The 20035-nt window shown below is 42.9% G+C and overlaps 1 protein-coding gene across 1 annotated transcript; it reads left to right on the top strand.

Moving 5' to 3' along the window:
* The first annotated feature begins 8135 nt into the window (after window positions 1–8135).
* On the top strand, window positions 8136–19945 carry TYMS (thymidylate synthetase). The gene is made up of 7 exons (XM_032602842.1): window positions 8136–8402; window positions 10220–10293; window positions 12674–12848; window positions 15075–15176; window positions 15874–16049; window positions 16798–16869; window positions 19405–19945. Exons 1-7 carry the CDS (start codon window positions 8189–8191, stop codon window positions 19540–19542), a joined length of 951 nt encoding a protein of 316 aa, XP_032458733.1. The 5' UTR covers window positions 8136–8188; the 3' UTR covers window positions 19543–19945.
* Window positions 19946–20035: the final 90 nt, after the last annotated feature.

The raw sequence follows: 20035 nt of genomic DNA on the forward strand, positions 1-20035 counted from the left end.
AGGGAACTTGAGACTCAGGATCCAAGGTTAAATGAATTATTCAAGTCAGCACGTGGTAGAGCCAAATTTTAACTCAGTTCTCTCTGACTCAAAATTGCCACATTATACTGGTTCCTGTTAGGACATTTGGTCAAAAAAAAAAAAAAAGTACAAAACTCTATAAATGTAATGATCAAAAAAATCTAAAATCTGCATTAAAAATAAAAAGGATTGTCAGGAATTACAATGGGAAATGGATGATTTATTTTAAAAACTTTCCATTTTCTGATATTTTTACAATTTTCTGTAGTGAATAAATAATTTTAAGATTTCAAATTAGAAGATGTTATTTTGCTAAAATAGCTAGGTAAATGTAGATTGAACCGTATCAATGTGTTCCGCATCTCTAAACCTTAGTATAAGTACTTCCATTCCATGATAATCCTACATTGAGATAAAATGTAAATCTATTAAGTCTGCAGAGAAAATAAATGAATGACATTTCAGGCATACATTAGTCACCATCTCTGTTAAACTTAGGATGATCTAAATTAGTGGCACAATTAAAACTGTACATAATAATCTCCTTTGGTAACATGATCAATCTTAAAAGAATAATTTTTAATTCTAAGTTATTATTCATAAGGGATCTTGTTAGTAGGTCACCATCAGTGTATAATTAAGCTGGATATTACTGGATTTGCTGCCACTCCCTTTACCTCTGAATTTTGGAGAAGTTTCTGTTCAAGTTACATCAATCAACCAATATCTTTTTAGCATCTACTAAGTGAAGGCACAAGACCAAGGTACGGTGGAGGAGAAAATGATGAATTTGAGACATACAAGACACACAGAACAGTAATAGGAGACAGCATTTAGTGAGTGCCCAAGGGGGCCCTCTAGGAGTTGAGGGGAGTGTCTTTACTTTACCATGGAGGAGAAACTTCTCAGTGTGGTACATTTCCATTTTTTTCCTCTTCCTTTTCCATCGGTCTTCTATCCCCCTCATATTTTCCTCTTCTTTTCTCTTTCCCTCCCTCCTTCCCTCCCTCCCCCCGGCTCTTCTCCCTTCATCCCCCACCAAAATATATATGATATATATCATATATATGTTTGATCATATATATATGATCAAATAATATATTTGATCATATGTGCATATATATATATGGTCAAAATATAAAGGTGAGAATATTTCAAAAAAGATTCCAAAAATAGGGGAAAATGTGAGCAAATGGGGCCAGAAAGACAGGAGTGTCTAGATACTAGGGATGCTGAGAAGTCCTATTAAACGAATCTACTCCCACCAGGGCCCTTTGCACCTCCCTCTATCCAGGAACCTCCCCCATATGAGTTTGTGTTCTTTCTTCACTTGTAAGCATGGAAGGGGGCTTCCCTGGTGGTGCAGTGGTTAAGAATCCGCCTCCCAATGCAGGGGATACAGGTTTGAGCCCTGGTCCGGGAAGATCCCACATGCCGCAGAGCAACTAAGCCCATGCACCACAACTACTGAGCCTGAGCTCTAGAGCCTGTGAGCCACAACCACTGAGCCCACAAGCCACAACTACTGAAGCCCATGTGCCTAGAGCCCATGCTCCGCAACAAAGAGAAGCCACTGCAGTGAGAAGCCCGCACACCGCGATGAAGAGTAGCCCTCGCTCACCATAACTAGAGAAAGCCCGTGTGCAGCAACGAAGACACAACACAGCCACAAATAAATAAACAAAACATAAATAAATTTATTTAAAAAAAAGAATATAGGAAGGGCTTAAACACCTTCCAATATTATATATATATATATATATATATATATATATATAAAAAGACATGGAAGGATACTGTCTGCCTCACAAAATGAGTGGGGAAGCTGGGCAGCTGTGCCTAGGCCCCAAACTCAGTGGGCCACAGTGAGACACTGCAGGATTTTGAGGGAAGAAACAGTGTGCTAGTGTTCAAATGGGTATTGATGATTTATTTATGACTGAATAATAAATATATTTTCAATAAAATCTTTTCACAGATTTTGGACTGAAGAGGCTGCAATGACAATGGAAAATATGTTGAAAAATTGAGATAGTGAACAAATTATTTACTAATATGGCTCACAAAATGATCTTTCATAAAGGCAGTATTAATTTTTTTCTTTTTAATTTATAGTTCTTTAATTCTAAAAATAACAAAATCACAAATTCCAAAACTTTATTTATTTTTCTTTTAATTATTTTTTTTTTTTGCCGTGCCACCCAGCTTGCAGGATCTTAGTTCCCCCATCAGGGATCAAACCCAGGCCCCAGCAATGAGAGCACGGAGTCCTAACCACTGAACTGCCAGGGAATTCCCCCCAAAATTTAGAAGACAACGATTATCCATAGTCCCACCATCTTCACAAAACTGTTATCATCTTACTATTTTTTCTTATTCACATTTTCCACTTATTTTCTTAGATGGATTCCAAAAACTTGAATTATTTGTTTAAAGGTTAACATTTTATTGATATATATTGCCAAATTTGATAGCAGCAATGTCTAAAGTACTACTTTCTCATATCCTAACATTTCAATTTAAAAAAATCTTTACTAATAAATGAAAAATTTTCTTACTATTACAACTTTTATGTTTTTGATTATAATGTACATTTTTCCAATTTGCTTACTACCTGAATTTCTTCTTTTGTGCATCCTATTTAATTCAGTGGGTAAGACTTTGTGTGTTTTGATTAGATCAACATACCAAGCTCTCAAACCTGCCAACAGTGAAATAGCAACATACTAAGGAAAATAACAGGAAAGATGGGGGAAAAGAATCACCCTGTCATTTCCATTCAAATATATGAATATTTGTTAGGCCCTTACTCCAAGAATGTAGATCGTTAAAACATGAATCCCAATTTTATAGGGTAGAACATACATTAAGAACCCTCTGGAATTCTCATCTAGTCATCTAGCATCCTAAATGCCTAACTTTATTGATTGGTTTGGGATGTGTTTATTTCCCTATTCCAGACTTTCACAGCTGTAACTGTGGTTGGCATCCACAGTTACAGGCTGTAACAGAATGTCTTGCACATCCCAAGTATCCAATAAGCATTTGGTGATTGGTTCTTACTGTAGTTACCAGAATGAAAGGCACACAAAGGGAAGAAACACCTTAAATAAAGTAATGTGTCGTAAACAGTAGAAATTTATCGAACAAGTACTATGTGCATGTAGAATACAGAATGAGTATCTTCACATCAGAGGCAGGGACCATTGTAGAGGTTTAATAATCCAGGGTTACTGAGAAGATCCCTTTGAATAGTGTTATTAAAAATATCCATACAGTTGAGTTTTCTGTTATTTTGCTATGTATTAACTTTTTCAAAAGCCAAGGGTATTTATTCTGTCACTCATTCCGGACTTTATTCCAAGAAAAATGCACTCAGCCTATAAGTAATTTATTAATATTTTGATTATTGATGCTTTTTTAAGGTAAGAACTGATGCATCCTATATGCGGCAAGTAGAATTACCTCTTCAGCTGAGACCTGAAAATCCAGAAATACATAAGATAATGCAGGAAATGTAGCTGCAGGAGAGTATGTCAGTTATATATTGTAAAGTACTGTTAATTGTCTTACGTTGAATGGCAGTTTAGTAACTTCAAATTGAGTTAAAATGAAAATTCCTTTTTAAAAACTCAAATGTAAATATTACTGTATTCTATGGTATATTCATAGTTTGTATATTAAATATTAAATCACCAAGGGGTCTGTGTTCTATCACTTCTACTACAAATGTGCCACTTTCTAATTAACAAAGATTCTTTTTTTCAATTTGCTTTTACAATATAAAATATTTGACTTCTTGAAAAAAATCTGTAATTCATTCCTTTGTTTAGTAAAGATCTATAGCTTCTGCATAGATTTTTTTTTGTGGTAAAATATGCATAACAAAATTTACTATTTTAATCATTTTTAAGTGCACAGTTCAGTAGCATTAAGTAAATTCACAATGTTATGCAACTATCACCATTAACCATCTGCAGAACTTTTTTCATCTTCCTAAACTGAAACTCTGTCCCCATTAAGCAATAACTCCCATTTCTCCCCTGTCCCCCAGCCCTTGACAGCCATGATCTGTCCAACTCTGACTACTTTAGGGACCTCAGATAAGTGGAATCATACAGTATTTGTCCTTTTGCAACTGGCTTAGGGTAGTGTCCTCAAGGTTCATCCACGTGGTAGCATATGCTGGAATTCCTTTTCTTTTTAAGGCTGAATACTACTCCATTGTATGTGAGTATCACATTTTGTTTATCCATTCATCTGGAGTTGGACACTTGGGTGGCTTCCTTCTTTTGGCCATAGTGGAGAGTGCTGCCATGCATATGCGTGTACTGCATAGTTTCTTTTAAAAATTAACACAACAGTGCTCTTTTTTAACAAGGCCATACAGATTTTACATAAAACACAAAGTGTTTTTGACTGACTCTTACTTAACCTCAGAATTTGGACCTTGGTGCAATACAAAAGGAGAATCTTTTGCCAGTATATCTCACTAAGGATTACACTGGGGATATATTTATAGTCAGTCTTTCAAATCATAAAAAGAAATATAAAGAGAGGACTTGAAACCTTTAAAGCATTTTTCACCCAGTTGAGCTATTTGGTAGGAAAGCTTGTCGGACAGACTTAGAGTTCAAAGGCAGCCCATCGAAAATAGTCAATTCCAAATGAAGACAAAGCTGTTTTTATCATAACTGAAGGCTATATTTAAAAGAAAGGATACTATTGATAGAATCCTGGATACCTTAATGTACAGTAAATCTCAAATAAATAGAGCCTATTCAGCCATACATTTGATATATTTGTCAGAGAAGGTGCCAAAAAATAAGTTATAAAGGGAACCTGACTATTTTATAGCCAATGTGCCATCAAAACCTTGTAGAGTAAAGAAAAGAAAGGAAGATACTGGCCTCAAAGCACCTGGCAGAGAAAAGCCTTCCCATGCAGGCTGACCTGGATTTTAATCCTGGCTGCCAGATTTCATAGGTGTTTGACTAGGCAAGATCCTTAATCTCTCTGAACCTCTGTGTTTTTAATCTATAAAATGATAAAAGTAATAGTTTTTGTTTTATTAGGTAGTTGTGAGAACTACAGTAAATAATCCATAATGATAAGCATCAATCGATGGTAGCTTTGACTATATAAATAATACTATTATTTAGTATCTGACTCATAGTTGGCTCTCAAAAATTTTAGTTTCCTGCTTTCCTTTACCTAATTGTGCCAACATTTTTGAGAATTTGTCGTGTAAAGAAGAATCAATATCCAGACCAATAATATTCAAATGTTCTTGCTCTCCTACACACTGAAAAGGAAATTGAAAAATGTATATATGCTCTTGCACATGATTTTTCAATATAAGTTGAAAGAATAGGGAATTTTAATTTTCCCATGTATTGTAAATAGTAGCATCTTTAAAAATATCTCATCCTTTTTTGAAATGTGCCCAATGGAATCTACATATCATGGCAATTTGAGATCCAGTATCATCCATTTAAACAAATACACAAGTTTTTATCAGTAAGAAATTTTATCTCATTCCATTTTCTCCTTAAACTCTTATATTTTCATTCTATTTTCTCCAGAGAATTTTATTCTAATGTAATATATTTTATGCTTAAACATCTTTATTGATCAATAAAATATAAATATTTTTAAATTTTGAAAATTAAAAATTTCCTGGGACACAAAAATCTAGGTATCAAATATTCATTCTGGATTGAGTTATCATTGTAATTTATTACTTGTACATAATTGATCAAAATAAATATATTACACATTTCTATGGCTATTAAACATAAACAGTGAAATTTTTAACAGAAATAGATCTCTTAATGAGAAGAAAAAGCTTTTTTTCCTCCAGTAAGTTAATGGATCCATTAATAATTATTATTTCTTCCTAGAATGAGATAGGATTCAGCATCAATATCATCCTTATTTTGCGTTTTTATAGATGTGAGTGCTGTGAAAGCTGCTGTAATGCATTTGAGGTTAGAATGCTCTTTCCCCAGATCATCCCCTGCTGGTTTCTTCTCACTATTTAGATCTCAGCTCAAATGTGACCTCCTCAGGGAGGCCTCACCTGATGGTGGGATCTAAAGTGCTCTCTCTGAACCCAGTTATGTAATCATCATAGCACTTGTCGCTCTCTGCAGATGTCTTGTTCTCAGATTTAGAAATTGCTCCTCTAGGCTAGAGTGTCAGTTCTGTGAGAGTGACCTTGTCTATCTTGCTCCTTGGTGACTTGTGGTAGGCACTATGATGTAAACGCTGTTGGATGAATGAATGAATAATAAGCTTGTCTGAGAGGATCATTTGTTTATAGAGCAGCAACCGGGAAGGAAACCGTTCTCTCTCCATTATCATCAAACCAAGGTCCTCCAAGTACTACAATGGAAGAGGAGTCTCCACACAGGTGGAGGAGTCTACACTTGTGTCCCAAGATTAACCCTGTGGTACAAGTGATATTCAATTGGAACAATTAAACTCAGCTCAAAATAACAAAAGGGAAATAAACACAGAGAGTAACTGCAACTAGGTAATCTGGGAGATTTTCAGCCTGGGACCAGGCACATGGTTGGAAATGTGTGGAGACACTTTTGCTCGCCGTGGGATTGGGGGAATATCTATCTGCATTTAGTTGGCCTTGCACAGGCACCTACAGCCCTGCGGTAATTAATGTGTGGGACGATCCCTCGCAGCGAAGACTGCACCTCCACATCGCATTTGAGCTTCTCACACCCAGGGGCGCTCTCAAGCTAAGGCAGACAACATGAGTCCCCATCCCTGTCTAAAGCCTGTTTTCTGAGTTCAGGTTTCCCACAGAGCAGTCTCTGCCCAAATGACCATCAGAAAAAAAGCCCGCCGCGTCTGGAGACAGCCACCACGTCCACCCCATCCATCCAAGCAGTACAGCGCAACACAGGACGGCCATCATCCCCAAAGCAGATACAGGTGACTTTTTAATACTATCATTACACTGGTGTGGGCGTGGGGGGTGGGATGAGGAAGGTGCTGGGGGAGGGGAAGGATGAATCTAGTTGACCTGGGAAAGGCCAGCCTAGCAGGTGACGGATTAGATAGGTTTAATAGATTAAATATATCTAAAACATCTGCTATCCAGTGCATTTCAGTTTACCCTTTGTGAGCACTCATACAACCAAAGAGCAAGAACATTCCACCCAAAAGAAAACACAAAAACACAACATTGTTTTTGCCGAGCAGATTAGGCAGAGCTGCAGGTGAAAGATATTTATCTCCTCCCAGAATGTTTTCCTGTTACAAAAATTTTAACCTTGAGTTTGAGAAGTGCCCTTTAGCAGAAAGATTCGAGAATCTTCCACAGGCAATAAAGTTGAGATGGGGGGAGGAGAGGGGAGAAAAAGGAAAAACCATCGACTTTATTGAATGGAAAGAAATTGTGTTTAGTATGTTTCAGAGAGAGCCCACATCTCCTTGGTAACCCTAGACACAGCGACATCAAGAAATTTATTGAGCATCTACTATGTGCTCAATAAACAGGTGATTCAAAAGACTGCTGTTGCATGTACATGTATTAGTACCTTTTAAACTCATTATCAAATATTTTCTACCCACCAGTGTTTATATTATAAACGTTACGCTAAAACTGAAAAATTTGGTATTCAAAACTGAAAACGGCTGGCTGTTATTAATCAAGTAAAAAAGCTGCCTTATTCTATTTGCTCCAGCTGCCGGCCTTGAGTGAGGATGGGGGAAAATGGAAATGCAAATCACTTGCAGCAGCCTCCCTCAGTTGTAGGAAACACCTCAGATAACAGGGTTTTGTTTGTTTTTCGATTGCGCGAACACGTGTAAATTGTTTCAGGGTCCCCTTGATCACCGAAAGGTGCGGTCGACCCTGAATCTTTCCAACGAGGGCGGCCTGTCTCAGGCAACGCACCAAGATACAGCTTTAGGATTTCCTTCTAGGCCAAAGGTTCTTGACTTTTAAAATGCCATAAAGGTTACGTGATTCGGGAAAGCGCGCGGTCCCAGCTGGCGGCCCAGCGCGCCCAGGGGACGCGAGGGGCGGGGCCCGAGGGGGTCGGGGCGGGGCCGACGTCACAGGAAGAGGCGGAGTCTCATGAGCGGTGGCGGGAAAAGAGGACCGTTGAAAGCGGTGGGTCGCCTCGCCCGCTGCCGCGCCATGCCCGCCGCCGGCTCAGAGCTTCCGCGCCCGATGTCGCCGCCTGCCGCGCAGGAGCAGGGCGCCGAGTCGCGGCCGCCGCCGCCGCCGCACGGGGAGCTGCAGTACTTGGGGCAGATCGAGCACATCCTCCGCTGCGGCTTTCGGAAGGATGACCGCACGGGCACCGGCACCCTGTCGGTGTTCGGCATGCAGGCGCGCTACAGCCTGAGAGGTGAGGCTGACGCGCCACGGGGGTGGGAGGGCGGGCGCGCCGGGTGTGCACGGAGCTGCGGTGGAGAGAGCGTTCCGGACAGGCCGGGCCCCGCGGCGGGCGTTTATTCAACCTCAACCCCGCGAGGAGGGGAAGCGGCCTTGGCCCCACTTTGCAGACGCCGAAAGGGAGGCTCGGATTAGAGAGATGACTTGCGTAGGGTCACACGGACTGGAGGGACAGAGCTGGGAGGTAAAACCGGGTCCTCTGGCTCTTAATCACGCAGTTATGCTGTCTCCCCAAAGCGGGCGCGATCCTGCAGCGTTTGCCCCAGATTAGAGGGTGGGAGAGGATCTGCTCGGGCTTGACCGGGGCCTTGGCTGGAGGGCCCCTTTTCTGCCCCTCCTCTTCCCTCCGCGTCTGCTGTTCCGCCTTGCAAAGTTTTAAAAAATTGGAGCGAAGATGACGTGGGCGAGGCCGCGTTGGGAGGAGCGAGCCGAAAAGCAGGGGCGGGAACTTGTGGTTCACTACAGTTTTGCCATCTGGACCCGCGAACCAGCTTTCCTCTTAAACCTTGAAACAGGAACGCAGAGTCCGAGTAGGAGTTCATATTTATTTGTCTTTGTCTTTAAAACAGGGTGGCTCCTGGGAAGAAGTGTGTCTAGGGGGCTGTTAGGGTCAGGCTTTCAGGGGACAGAGGGGCGGGGTGGGGGTCGGCACCGGACGAAAGTTGAAACAGGCGTGGAGGGCGGTTGTGAGTGGGGAGACCAACTGTTGGTGAAGCAGATTGACCCAGGTCAGGGGAGAAACCCTCCGCCGCCCACCCATTGGAGAGACTGGAAAATACGGGGCTGCAGTGGCCGATGTGGCTTGGACAGCCTAGGGAGTTTTGTCTGAGCAGAGGGATCCACCTTCCTGCAGCTCCAGCGCAGTGGCGTCCGGGGAGCCACAGACCTCGTTTCTACCCCCGCCCCTCTGCTTAGACCTTTGGCAAGTGGCTTAACTTCTCCCATCTTCAGCGTCCCCATGTGCTCAAAATGAAGGAAATCATCCTCAAAATGGAGGGAAGCAGGTGCTTGAAAGAATCTGTTCTTGTTACATGAGTAGCACCTGTACAAGTGATAATGACTGAATAGGTACCAAATTTAGAGAGAAGCTTTTACTGTTTTCTCTATTGCTTGACGCAAACTTACGTATTACCTCCTGGTGTCTGTAAAAAGGGAGGTCATAATGGAGCCTCAAGGAAGGCTGTTTTGAGGATCAAATAGGATCATGCATATCAAGTGTTTAAACAGTTAACTATTTTTATTACACTTAAAAGAACAGAGGTTAATTTTCTTTGCGACTATCTAGAAACTATTCATTTTGGGCCAGGGCAGTATCTACTATCCCGTGGTCTTGAGCAAGTTATCCCTGGCAGGATAATCATGGAATAGGAGCCTTCAGGGTTTGTCCTAGGTCACATTCTATGTGTTGTCTTCGCACCTCTGTGATGAAGGGTTCACGCTAACCAGGTAGTGGGTGGTAGCTCTTTCCCTGTGTACATGTGCATCCCTGCCTGTTCCCTGCCCCAAATCACTGTGTGGAATTCCTGTGTCTGGTGGTCAAGGGGCACAGGAGGGTGGTCTCGGTCTGAATTGTGTCACTGACTTGGGGCTGCAGCCTTGGGAGCTCCACTCTGATCCGGGGGTGCCCACGTAGCAGAGGTTGCAGTTTTCCAGCTGCTCTGTGGTCACTCCAGGACCTTGTGTCCTGGAGCAGTTTGCTTTTACAGAGAAAGTTGGATGGCATGTTCTGTTTTCCCATCTTGAAATTATACAATAAACTTTGTTTTCCAGATGAATTTCCTCTGCTGACAACCAAACGTGTTTTCTGGAAGGGTGTTTTGGAGGAGTTGCTGTGGTTTATCAAGGTAAAGAAATTGCTGCTATTGGAAATCAATAATCTGTTCTCAGTACAGCATCAGCTAGATCCTTTTAAAAGTCACACCATGTCACTCCTCGGCCTAAAGCCCTTAATGGCTCCAATTTCACTTAGTAGGAGCCAAGGTCCTTACCATCCTGTCTCAGCTCTGGCCTCCGCGAGAGTCCCGCTCACTCTGCCCCTCCCATCCTGGCCTCCTTGCTAATCTTCGAGCACACCAGGACATTCCCACCTAGGGCCCAGGCACCCGCTGGTCCTGCTCCCTGGAACCTTCTGCTCCATGTAGCATGACTCGCTCCCTCACCCTGAAGTCTCTGTTCAGTGAGCTTTCCCTGCCTCGGATCTAAAACTGTGATTACCTCCCCACCCTCTCCTCCCACCCCTCCTTTGTTTTCTCTACAGAGAAATACCTTATGTATAAGGTCTGCCCTCCCCCTTTACCCCCTTCAAGGGTGAAGGCAGACAATCAATGAAATAAAATAAATCAATAAAAAAATTTTTTTTTTTTTTAAATTTAGAAAAGTGTTAGAAGCTCCATGAGGGCAGAGAATTTCTCTTGTCCACTGTTGCATCCCCTGAGACACAGCCTGCCACACAGTAGGCACTCAGCATGAGTGATCACTGAATATAGATCCCAACTGTGCTCTCGTGTTGGGATAAGCTGGAAGGGTCTCTTGAGTAACAAGCTAGAGTGCCGTGATGGCAGCAGCCACACCTGGGCTTCCCCTCGCTCCATCTGGTTCAGACCAGTGATATTCTGGCCAGTGCTGGTCACAGGGTACCTGAGGAAATGGGCTCTGTTCTGGGCTGGGCTAGAGGTTGGGATCCCTTCTACAGGGCACTTATGTGGCTTGTATTGTCTTGGGCCAAAGCAGGCCCAAGACCTCTTAACACCTTTTAGAAAAGGTTTAGATTTGGATTCAATCCAGTCTCCCTTAGTTCTGTATTCTCGGGGTATTTTCTTCTGCATTGGCCTATCTCAACTGACAGCGAACTTCTACTTCCAAATACATCAGCGCAAATCTCAGAAGAGGACATTTGTAAAGCAGCTAGAGCCCAGTCTGAATAGATGGGAAGGGAGACTTTTGAAGCCACATGCGAAGGGTTGAGAAATGAGTTGTTGGAAGTGAAAAAAATTAGTACAAACTCAGTGACAGAAAGGGAGGAACTGAGATGCTCAGAAATAAAATGTATTCGCTTGTTTTATCTTAAAGCTTGAGTGCAGGATTCTAATAAATCCTTGTCAGGAACACATCAGACTCAACCTCTGATCATCACTCCATGGGTGACTCAAAAATACAGGAGTTAGGGATTTCCCTGGCAGTCCAGTGGTTAAGACTCCGTGCTTCCACTGCAGGGGGCACGGGTTTGACCCTTGGTCGAGGAAGTTCCACGTGCTGTGTGGTGCAAAAAAAAAAAAAAAAAAAAATACGGCAGTCAGAGCTTACCTGCACTTCAGCTGGGATCTTTGGGCAATATGGAGATGTATGGTCTGTGCAATAGTTAATATTGGGTCGAGTGCCAAGCGTTTTGCTTGTATTTTCTACTCACAGTAATATGGGTGGTGGTTACTACTGCTGTGCTCTTTTTTGGGTGCAGATGGTGAGGCTAGAGGGGACAGAAGGTGGTCAGAGAAGGGAGGAAGAGAGGCATGGGGCCCAGGTGTGTGTGGCCTCATAGCCTTGCTTGGAACCTTACAGCGTATCATACCCAGAGGCTGGTGGGGTCTGTCCTTGACCTGGATGCACCATCAGGATAAAGGCTAGGATGACATGGGCCAAATCTAATGAGGTAAAATACATGAGGAAAATAAAGCTTGTACTTGGCACCAAAAAAAAAAAAAATAATAACCCCCCAAAACCCACACCTTAACTTTGCGAATATAGGTTGGGGGTAAACATGACTTGATAGTGGCACTTGTAAGATGTATGACTGACATATTTGCCAGAAAAGCTAAGACTGATTAGGCCAATCAGCGGAAATATCTGATATACCAGGTCTAAGATACACCAAACAGATTGCACATGAGGCATTAGATTCATCCTGGGGTATCACACTTAGACACAGAACACATTTAGTTAAGAAACACAAAACTGTTAGATGAGATGGAAGTAGTTAAAGGACTTGGAGGTGTTTCGAATTTTAGTTGAGGGGAATAGGAAAAAAGATTGGAGATCGTGATTGCAAAGAAGGATTGGACCATCCTGGGGGCCCTCAGAAAGTTTGGACTGGGACCAGCCTGCTTAATGATGGGATGTGTCAGGTGCTGTCCCCTGTTTGTCAGCACAGGCCCACTTAGGGGGAGGCTTTTGGGGGATCGACTGATGGCACAGAATTCACTGGATGCTGCTCTCTCCCATCTCTTCCAGGGATCCACAAACGCTAAGGAGCTGTCTTCCAAGGGAGTGAAAATCTGGGATGCAAATGGGTCCCGAGACTTCTTGGACAGCCTGGGATTCTCCACCAGAGCAGAAGGGGATTTAGGCCCAGTTTATGGCTTTCAGTGGAGGCATTTTGGGGCTGAATACAAAGAGATGGATTCAGGTGAGGAGACAGAGTGGGGCCTCAGATTTCCTGAGTGCCTCTCACAGCCTGAGTTTGTTCCATTGTTGCAAGTGAAGCCTGGGGGATAGGAAACCGGAGATGGGGAAGTGGATGTATAACTTGGACCTTGTGAGGGGCGCTTCAGATTCAGGTGGAGGATCAGGTCAGATCATAGCAGGGTGGTTAGCACTTGCTGGGTCTTAGCACCTTCCATACCTTGTTCATCAGCAGATAGTGACCCGGTTGGTGGTTGGTCAGTGTGTTGGGTGTAGGGTTGGAAGTTCATCTGGGGGACAAGAGTGTCAGGGATTGCCCTGTGGCGGCCTTGATCTTCCCTTTTAAAGACTGAGCTGCCCAGCACACTGTAGTGGTGCTGGGGACCGGTCTCTGGTCACCCTCTCTTCCCCGTCCTGGTGAGATGGAGGAAGGTGAAACATCTCACCCCTGGGCGCCCACCCTCTGTCACTTAGTGGCTCCACTTGCTGACTGTCACAGAATCCAGTCCAGGTCCTTTGACCCTTCCTGTCCCCCCATCCCTAGGTCAGGAGTTGCAAAAGCAAATGCCTACCTCGGGGTGGGTGTGTGTGTGCGGGCACGCCGTGCATGTGCATACACACAGGAAGTAACAGTTTGCTGGCTGGGCAAAAACCAGTTACCTGGAAGGCCTGTGCCATCTAAAGGGGACAGTCACACCTCAGCTCTAGCCAGCTGGAGGGATTTGGGCCTGATGTTGGGTTTTTCAATAAATGGCTAAGTCTTTGGAATGGTGGCAACTTTGGTAAGTTCAAAATGCTATGCCAACCTGAAATAGGCAAATTCACAGAGACCAAAAGTGGATGGGGAGTTGTTTAATGGGTACAGAATTTCAGTTTAGGAAAATGAAGAAGATTTAGAATGGGTAGTGGTGATGGTTGCACAACATTGGGAATGTACTTAACGCCACCGACTGCACACCTTGAAATGGTTAAAATGGTCAACTTAATGTTATATAAATTTTGCCACACACCAAAAAAAATGCTCTGTGGGCCGGTTTCTCTGCAGGTGAGTGGTCTTTCTGTTGTTAGAATGTAGCCCCCGTCCTAGGACATCCTCAGGATGTGAGGCTACACCCCTGGCTTAATTGTGCCTTAAATCCTGCCTCATGTTCAATTATTTATTCTTCCTTGAGGAACCTGATGAAATTATGGCCTTAGTTTAGAGTTGTATGAACGCTTAGCTGTTGGATTTCAGTACAAGAGTTTTTGTTTTGTTTTGTTTTTAATTTTTACCCTGAAATAATTATAGGTTCACAGGAAATTGCCCAAGAAAATGTAACCTCTCACATAAATTAACATTTGTAAAACCCACAGCACTTACCAGATTTCTCCAGCTTTATAGATTTGTGTGCAATTTTAGCACCTATAGATTTATGTAACCACCACCACAATCAAGATACAGAACTGTTCCTTCACAGTTCATCTTTTTTTAAATCTTTGATGTTACTTTTCTGGAACTGTGATGGTGATAGGACTTTCTTCCCCAAATTTAGAACTACTGGACTTGAGCATAGTCTGACTCCAATAAGTGGAAGTTTAACCAGAGGGATGTGAAACTCTGCACATCTCGGCTTCCAGTTCATTTCAGAAGGAGGCAGGGACTTAAAAGTCCAGAGACCAGAAATGGGACAAAAGTATAAGGTGGTATAATAATTAGAGGTTTCCTGATATTTACAGTCAGTAGGTATTGGGCTGTTAAATTGTAATTTTAGGTGGGAGTGTTGGAAGGATAGTGTCTAGATGACAAAAAGGAATTCTCATCCTCTGTTAGTTGGACCGTGTATTGTAGGGTAAATTAGTGAAGATCCAGCCCTGTGCCTGGCAGTGGAGCGTGACAAGATTGGTTGATGGTATAGAGACTACGTCCTGTGGGGACCACTGGAAGAAACAGATTGTTGAGGCTGAAGAAGGTTAGTGATAGGAGAAGGGGGAGGAGGGGCACCACGGCCAAGTATTTAAAGGACTCTTAAGTAGGTAAGAAATAGACATTGTTATGGTTCCAGAGGACAGACCTAGGAGCCAAGACTCAATATAACCCGACAAAATATAAGACATTTGTATTGTTCGTTGGCTGTCGTGTAACTGTGCGCCAGGGGAGGCCGTGGGAGGACAGTGTGGTCGATGACCTCCGAGACCCTCTCATGGGATGCTGTGATTCACGTGTGACGTGTTCTTTTTGCCAATTCTGCAGATTATTCAGATCAAGGAGTAGATCAACTGCAAAAAGTGATTGACACAATCAAAACCAACCCTGACGACAGAAGAATCATCCTGTGTGCTTGGAATCCAAAAGGTTGATTGCATCCCAGTCACCCTGCCATGTCTTAACTGTACCTCCTGCAGAGGCTGCCCGGCTGCCCCTGTGACCCTGGCCATGTCGCACGTGGTCCCATTTTCACCTTCAGAGGGTGAGGTTGGGCCCAGATGAAATTTGTATTTTATGGGCTTTAAATTGCCTATAAAAATACACATGAAAATTTTAACATTTTAAATTGAGGCAGATGGAATTTCAGATCACCTCCCCCTCACTATTATGAACATTTTAAACAATTATATTGTAAAACTAAATTCTACCAAGGTGTACTAAATACCCAGAGTGGAATATTTGCATTTATGATAGAGATTTTGAATACGGGAAGGTGTGCCTGAGTGGCCAATATCCTGTGGCCCCTGCAAATGAATTCATTCCTCCTATACTTGTGGTTTGGTGCCATGGTGGTAGCACAAGTAATTCATTTCAGCTCGGGTAGAAGAGCATGGCTTCAGTTGTCAGCATGCATCCACAGAAGTCTCACGTTGATGGACAGGTCTCTGTTGTCGACCGTATGCCATCCCTGGGGTTGGAACGGTCTGTGAGGGTCACGGGGGTCGCTGGCCCAGTGGCTCTTTCTCACCATCTCCGCTGTATGAGTTGGTTCTGTTTCGCTTTGCCTAGAGCTGTGTTCTTTAAAACCACTGCCCCTCCTGACTTTCCTCTGCCATCTCCTCAGATCTCCCTCTCATGGCCCTACCCCCGTGCCATGCCCTTTGCCAGTTCTACGTAGTGAACGGTGAGCTGTCCTGCCAGCTGTACCAGAGGTCAGGAGACATGGGCCTGGGTGTGCCCTTCAACATCGCCAGCTACGCCCTGCTCACCTACATGATCGCACACATCACGGGCCTGAAGGTGGGCTCCTCTCAGGGAGGAACGGCTGTTGCCAGCCTAAAGCACTGAGCTCTTATTTTTAATGATTTTTTTTTTTAATTTATTTTTGGCTGCATTGGGTCTGCGTTGCTGTGCCTGGGCTTTCTCTAGTTGTGGCGAGCGGGGACTACTCTTTGTTGCGGTGCGTGGGCTTCTCATTGTGGTGGCTTCTCTTTTGTGGAGCGTGGGCTCTAGGCGCATGGGCTTCAGTAGTTGTGGCACGTGGGCTCAGTAGTTGTGGCTCACGGCCTCTAGAGCGCAGGCTCAGTAGTTGTGGCATACGGGCTTAGTTGCTCCGTAGCATGTGGGATCTTCCCAGGCCAGGGCTCAAACCTGTGTCCCCTGCATCGGCAGGCAGATTCTTAACCATTGTGCCACCAGGGAAGTCCCAAGCACTGAGCTCTTAGATCCTGTAACGTGGAAGAACTAATTGCAGAGAATTTCGTCTCCAATTAGTCTTTAAATATGATAGATGGAAATGAGGAACTGGCTTACTCTGTAACCTCCTTGGAGCTTTCCCATCCTTTTGCTCTGTATAAACTAACGGGATCGTATAGGTTATTTATTATAACTTTGATGAATCAACTTTTCTCAAAATTGACGCTGGTTAAATTCCTTGTGAAAAGCTTTGGGATGTCTGCATACTCTGTATCATGTGTTTTTACATGATGTGTTTTAAAGGAATTCAAACTAAAGCATTTACTGTTCTGCTTTCTCCCATGGGGTTTAGCCAGGTGACTTTGTACACACTTTGGGAGATGCACACATTTACCTGAATCACATTGAGCCGCTGAAAATTCAGGTAAGAAATGTATCTGTCACACTTTGGGGTTTGGTACCTTCTCTTGATAAAAGGTCGATATGGAAAACATCCCTCCTGTAATAAGTGTTCTCCTCAGTGCTCTGACAGAGATAAGAGGACCTGCTTCCAGGTTTGCGGGTGGTGGTGGGCAGGCAGGGACAAGGCAGACAGGCCTCAATGGCCACAGACACTTTACATGACACGTGCTGTGAGGTATTAAGTACCAGTACCAGGAGGTACCAGTACCAGAGGAGGAGGCCACAGACACTCACGTGCTGTGAGGTATTAAGTACCAGTACCAGGAGGTACCAGTACCGGAGGTACCAGTGCCAGAGGTACCAGTACCAGAGGAGGAGCCATCTTTGGACCAGAAGGTTTAGGACCTTCCCAGAGGTGGCATTTTAATTCATTCTTTTACTTGGAAGAGTGTTTAAATGCAAATATTTTCCCTTAGTTTTATGCTAACATACAGTATTTAGGTCTGAACTTTGAAAAGTCTGTGTTCACTTCCATAATTTACAGCAGCCAACAAAGGATTTGTTTTGGGGATGTTTTTTGTTGTTGTTTTTTTAATTGAAGTATAGTTGATTTACAGTGTTGTATTAATTACTGTTGTACAGCAAACTCAGTTATACATGTATATACATTTTTTTCATATTCTTTTCCATTATGGTTTCACAGGATATTGAATATACTTCTCTGTACTATACAGTAGGACCTTGTTTATCCATTTATATACACTAGTTTGCATCTGTTAATCCTGAACTCCCACCCCTTCCCCACCTTGGCAACCACCAGTCTATTCTCTCTGTTCGTGTTTCTGTTTCATAGATAGGTTCATTTCTGTCATATTTTAGATTTCACATGAGTGATATCTCATGGTATTTGCCTTTCCCTTTCTGACTTCACTTAGTATGATAATCTCCAGTTGCATCCATGTTGCTGCAAGTGGCATTATTTCATTCTTTTTTATGGCTGAGTAGTAGTCCATTGTATGTATAGATGTATCACATCTTCTTTATCCATTCATCTGTCCGACATTTAGCTTGTTTCCATGTCTTGGCTATTGTGAATAGTGCTGCTGTGAACATAGAGGTGCATGTATCCTTGAATTACAGTTTTGTCTGGATATATGCCCAGGAGTGGGATTGCTGGATTATATGGTAATATTATTTTCCATTTTCTGAGGAACCTCCATATTTTCCACAGTGGCTGCACCAACTTACATTCCCACCAACAGTGTAGGAGGTTTCCCTTTTCTCCACACCCTCTCCAGCATTTATTTGTAGACTTTTTAAAAATTAATTTTTTTTGTGGTTTGCGGGCCTCTCACTGTTGTGGCCTCTCCCGCTGTGGAGCACAGGCTCTGGACGCGCAGGCTCAGCGGCCATGGCCCACGGGCCCAGCCGCTCTGCGGCACGTGGGATCCTCCCAGACCGAGGCACGAACCCGTGTCCCCTGCATCGGCAGGTGGACTCTCAACCACTGCGCCACCAGGGAAGCCCGTAGACTTTTTAATGATGGCCATTCTAACTGGTGTGAGATAGTACTTCATTTTAGTTTTGATTTGCATTTCTGTAATAATCAGCAATATTGAGCATCTTTTCATGTGCCTATTGGCTATCTGTGTTTCTTCTGTGGAGAAATGTCTTTTGGTGTTGTTTATGGTTTCCTTTGCTATGCAAAAGTTTGTAGTTAGTTTAGGTCCCATTTGTTTATTTTTGTTTTTATTTCCATTGCTTTGGGAGACTGACCTAAGAACATTGATGCAATTTATGTCAGAATATTTTACCTATGTTCTCTTCTACGTGTTTTATGGTGTCATGTCTTATGTATTTCCAACAAAGGATGATTTAAGATGGCAATAAAAATATGAGTGTGCTTAATGAACCTCAAGGAAAAAAATTCAAACCTTTAGCCCCTTCTGGATTAGGTCTGGGTTTGGCAAGTCTTTGAGGAGCTTGGCTGCTGTGATTAGAGGGTGACCCAGGGCTCATCCAAATGCTCCTCTCTGGCAGTCTGCTCCAGTCATGCTGGACGGAATGCTATGTGTGGTCGTGACCTGTGTCCATGTCCTCATTGCTGCTGTCTGTTCATCCCAGGAGTCCTGGCTTGCATCCCTTTCTGTTGTCAACACGTGTCATCTTCTTTGCCCTTTCTGCCAGGGACAGTTGGGCTAGGGTTCAAGGGACTCAAGTAACCATTCTGTAGCTACTTTTTATTAAAGTAGAAGACTAGGCCCTGTCTTTAACAAATTTACCAAGAGCAGTCGATTATAAGAACTTAAACCTGGTGAGCCACCAAGGCTCCTGACACCATGTGATTCTACTGAACACCCTTCACTCTCCATGTGGGCGAGAGAATTGGTCAGCAGCATTGAATAACCAGGGACAAGGTATCTGTAGTATTCCACCCCTGAAAAATATTGATACTTTATTGGTAAAATACTGTTATTTGTTTCATGAAGGGACACAGGGAGCAAAATTAAAGCAGGTTGTATGGATCTGGCAAAATAATGGCCTTATGTGTTTTTAGCTCCAGCGAGAACCAAGGGCTTTCCCCAAGCTCAAAATCCTTCGAAAAGTTGAGAAAATTGATGACTTCAAGGCTGAAGACTTTCAGATTGAAGGCTACAATCCTCACCCGACCATTAAAATGGAAATGGCTGTTTAGAGTGCTTTGGAAGGAGTTGTTTGAAGGATATTTACACCTAGGTGAAAGTTCATTTTGCTCTAAAGGAGAAGGAACTAGGTCAAAACCTGTTGGTGATCTATCAGTTATTATTAACTTTTAAGGATGTTGCCACTGGCAAATAGAACTGTGCTGGTTCTCTTAGTAATAAAAGACCTGGAGTTAGGGTAACTCACTGAGGATGTATGTAAATGTAGAGATTGTGAATACAGACAGGAAAGAGAAAATATATATACTCTTAATTCAAACTTTGTTTTTATGAAAATGGTCAGTGAATTTCAAGAATTATGTATAACTACTGCCCAAATTGGAGCAAGCTGGATAACACCATCAGTCATAATGCCTAGTGTGGTTATGAACATATAAAAGTTATATTTGTTTTATATCTTGCTGTAATGTTCTGCATTCATGTTTTGTTTTTTAATTCCATGTTGCCATTTATCTGCTCAGTTCCTGCCTAAAACAGATTTAACTG

Source organism: Phocoena sinus, chromosome 14 (assembly GCF_008692025.1).
Source record: "Phocoena sinus isolate mPhoSin1 chromosome 14, mPhoSin1.pri, whole genome shotgun sequence".
Classification (NCBI taxonomy): Eukaryota; Metazoa; Chordata; class Mammalia; order Artiodactyla; family Phocoenidae; genus Phocoena; species Phocoena sinus.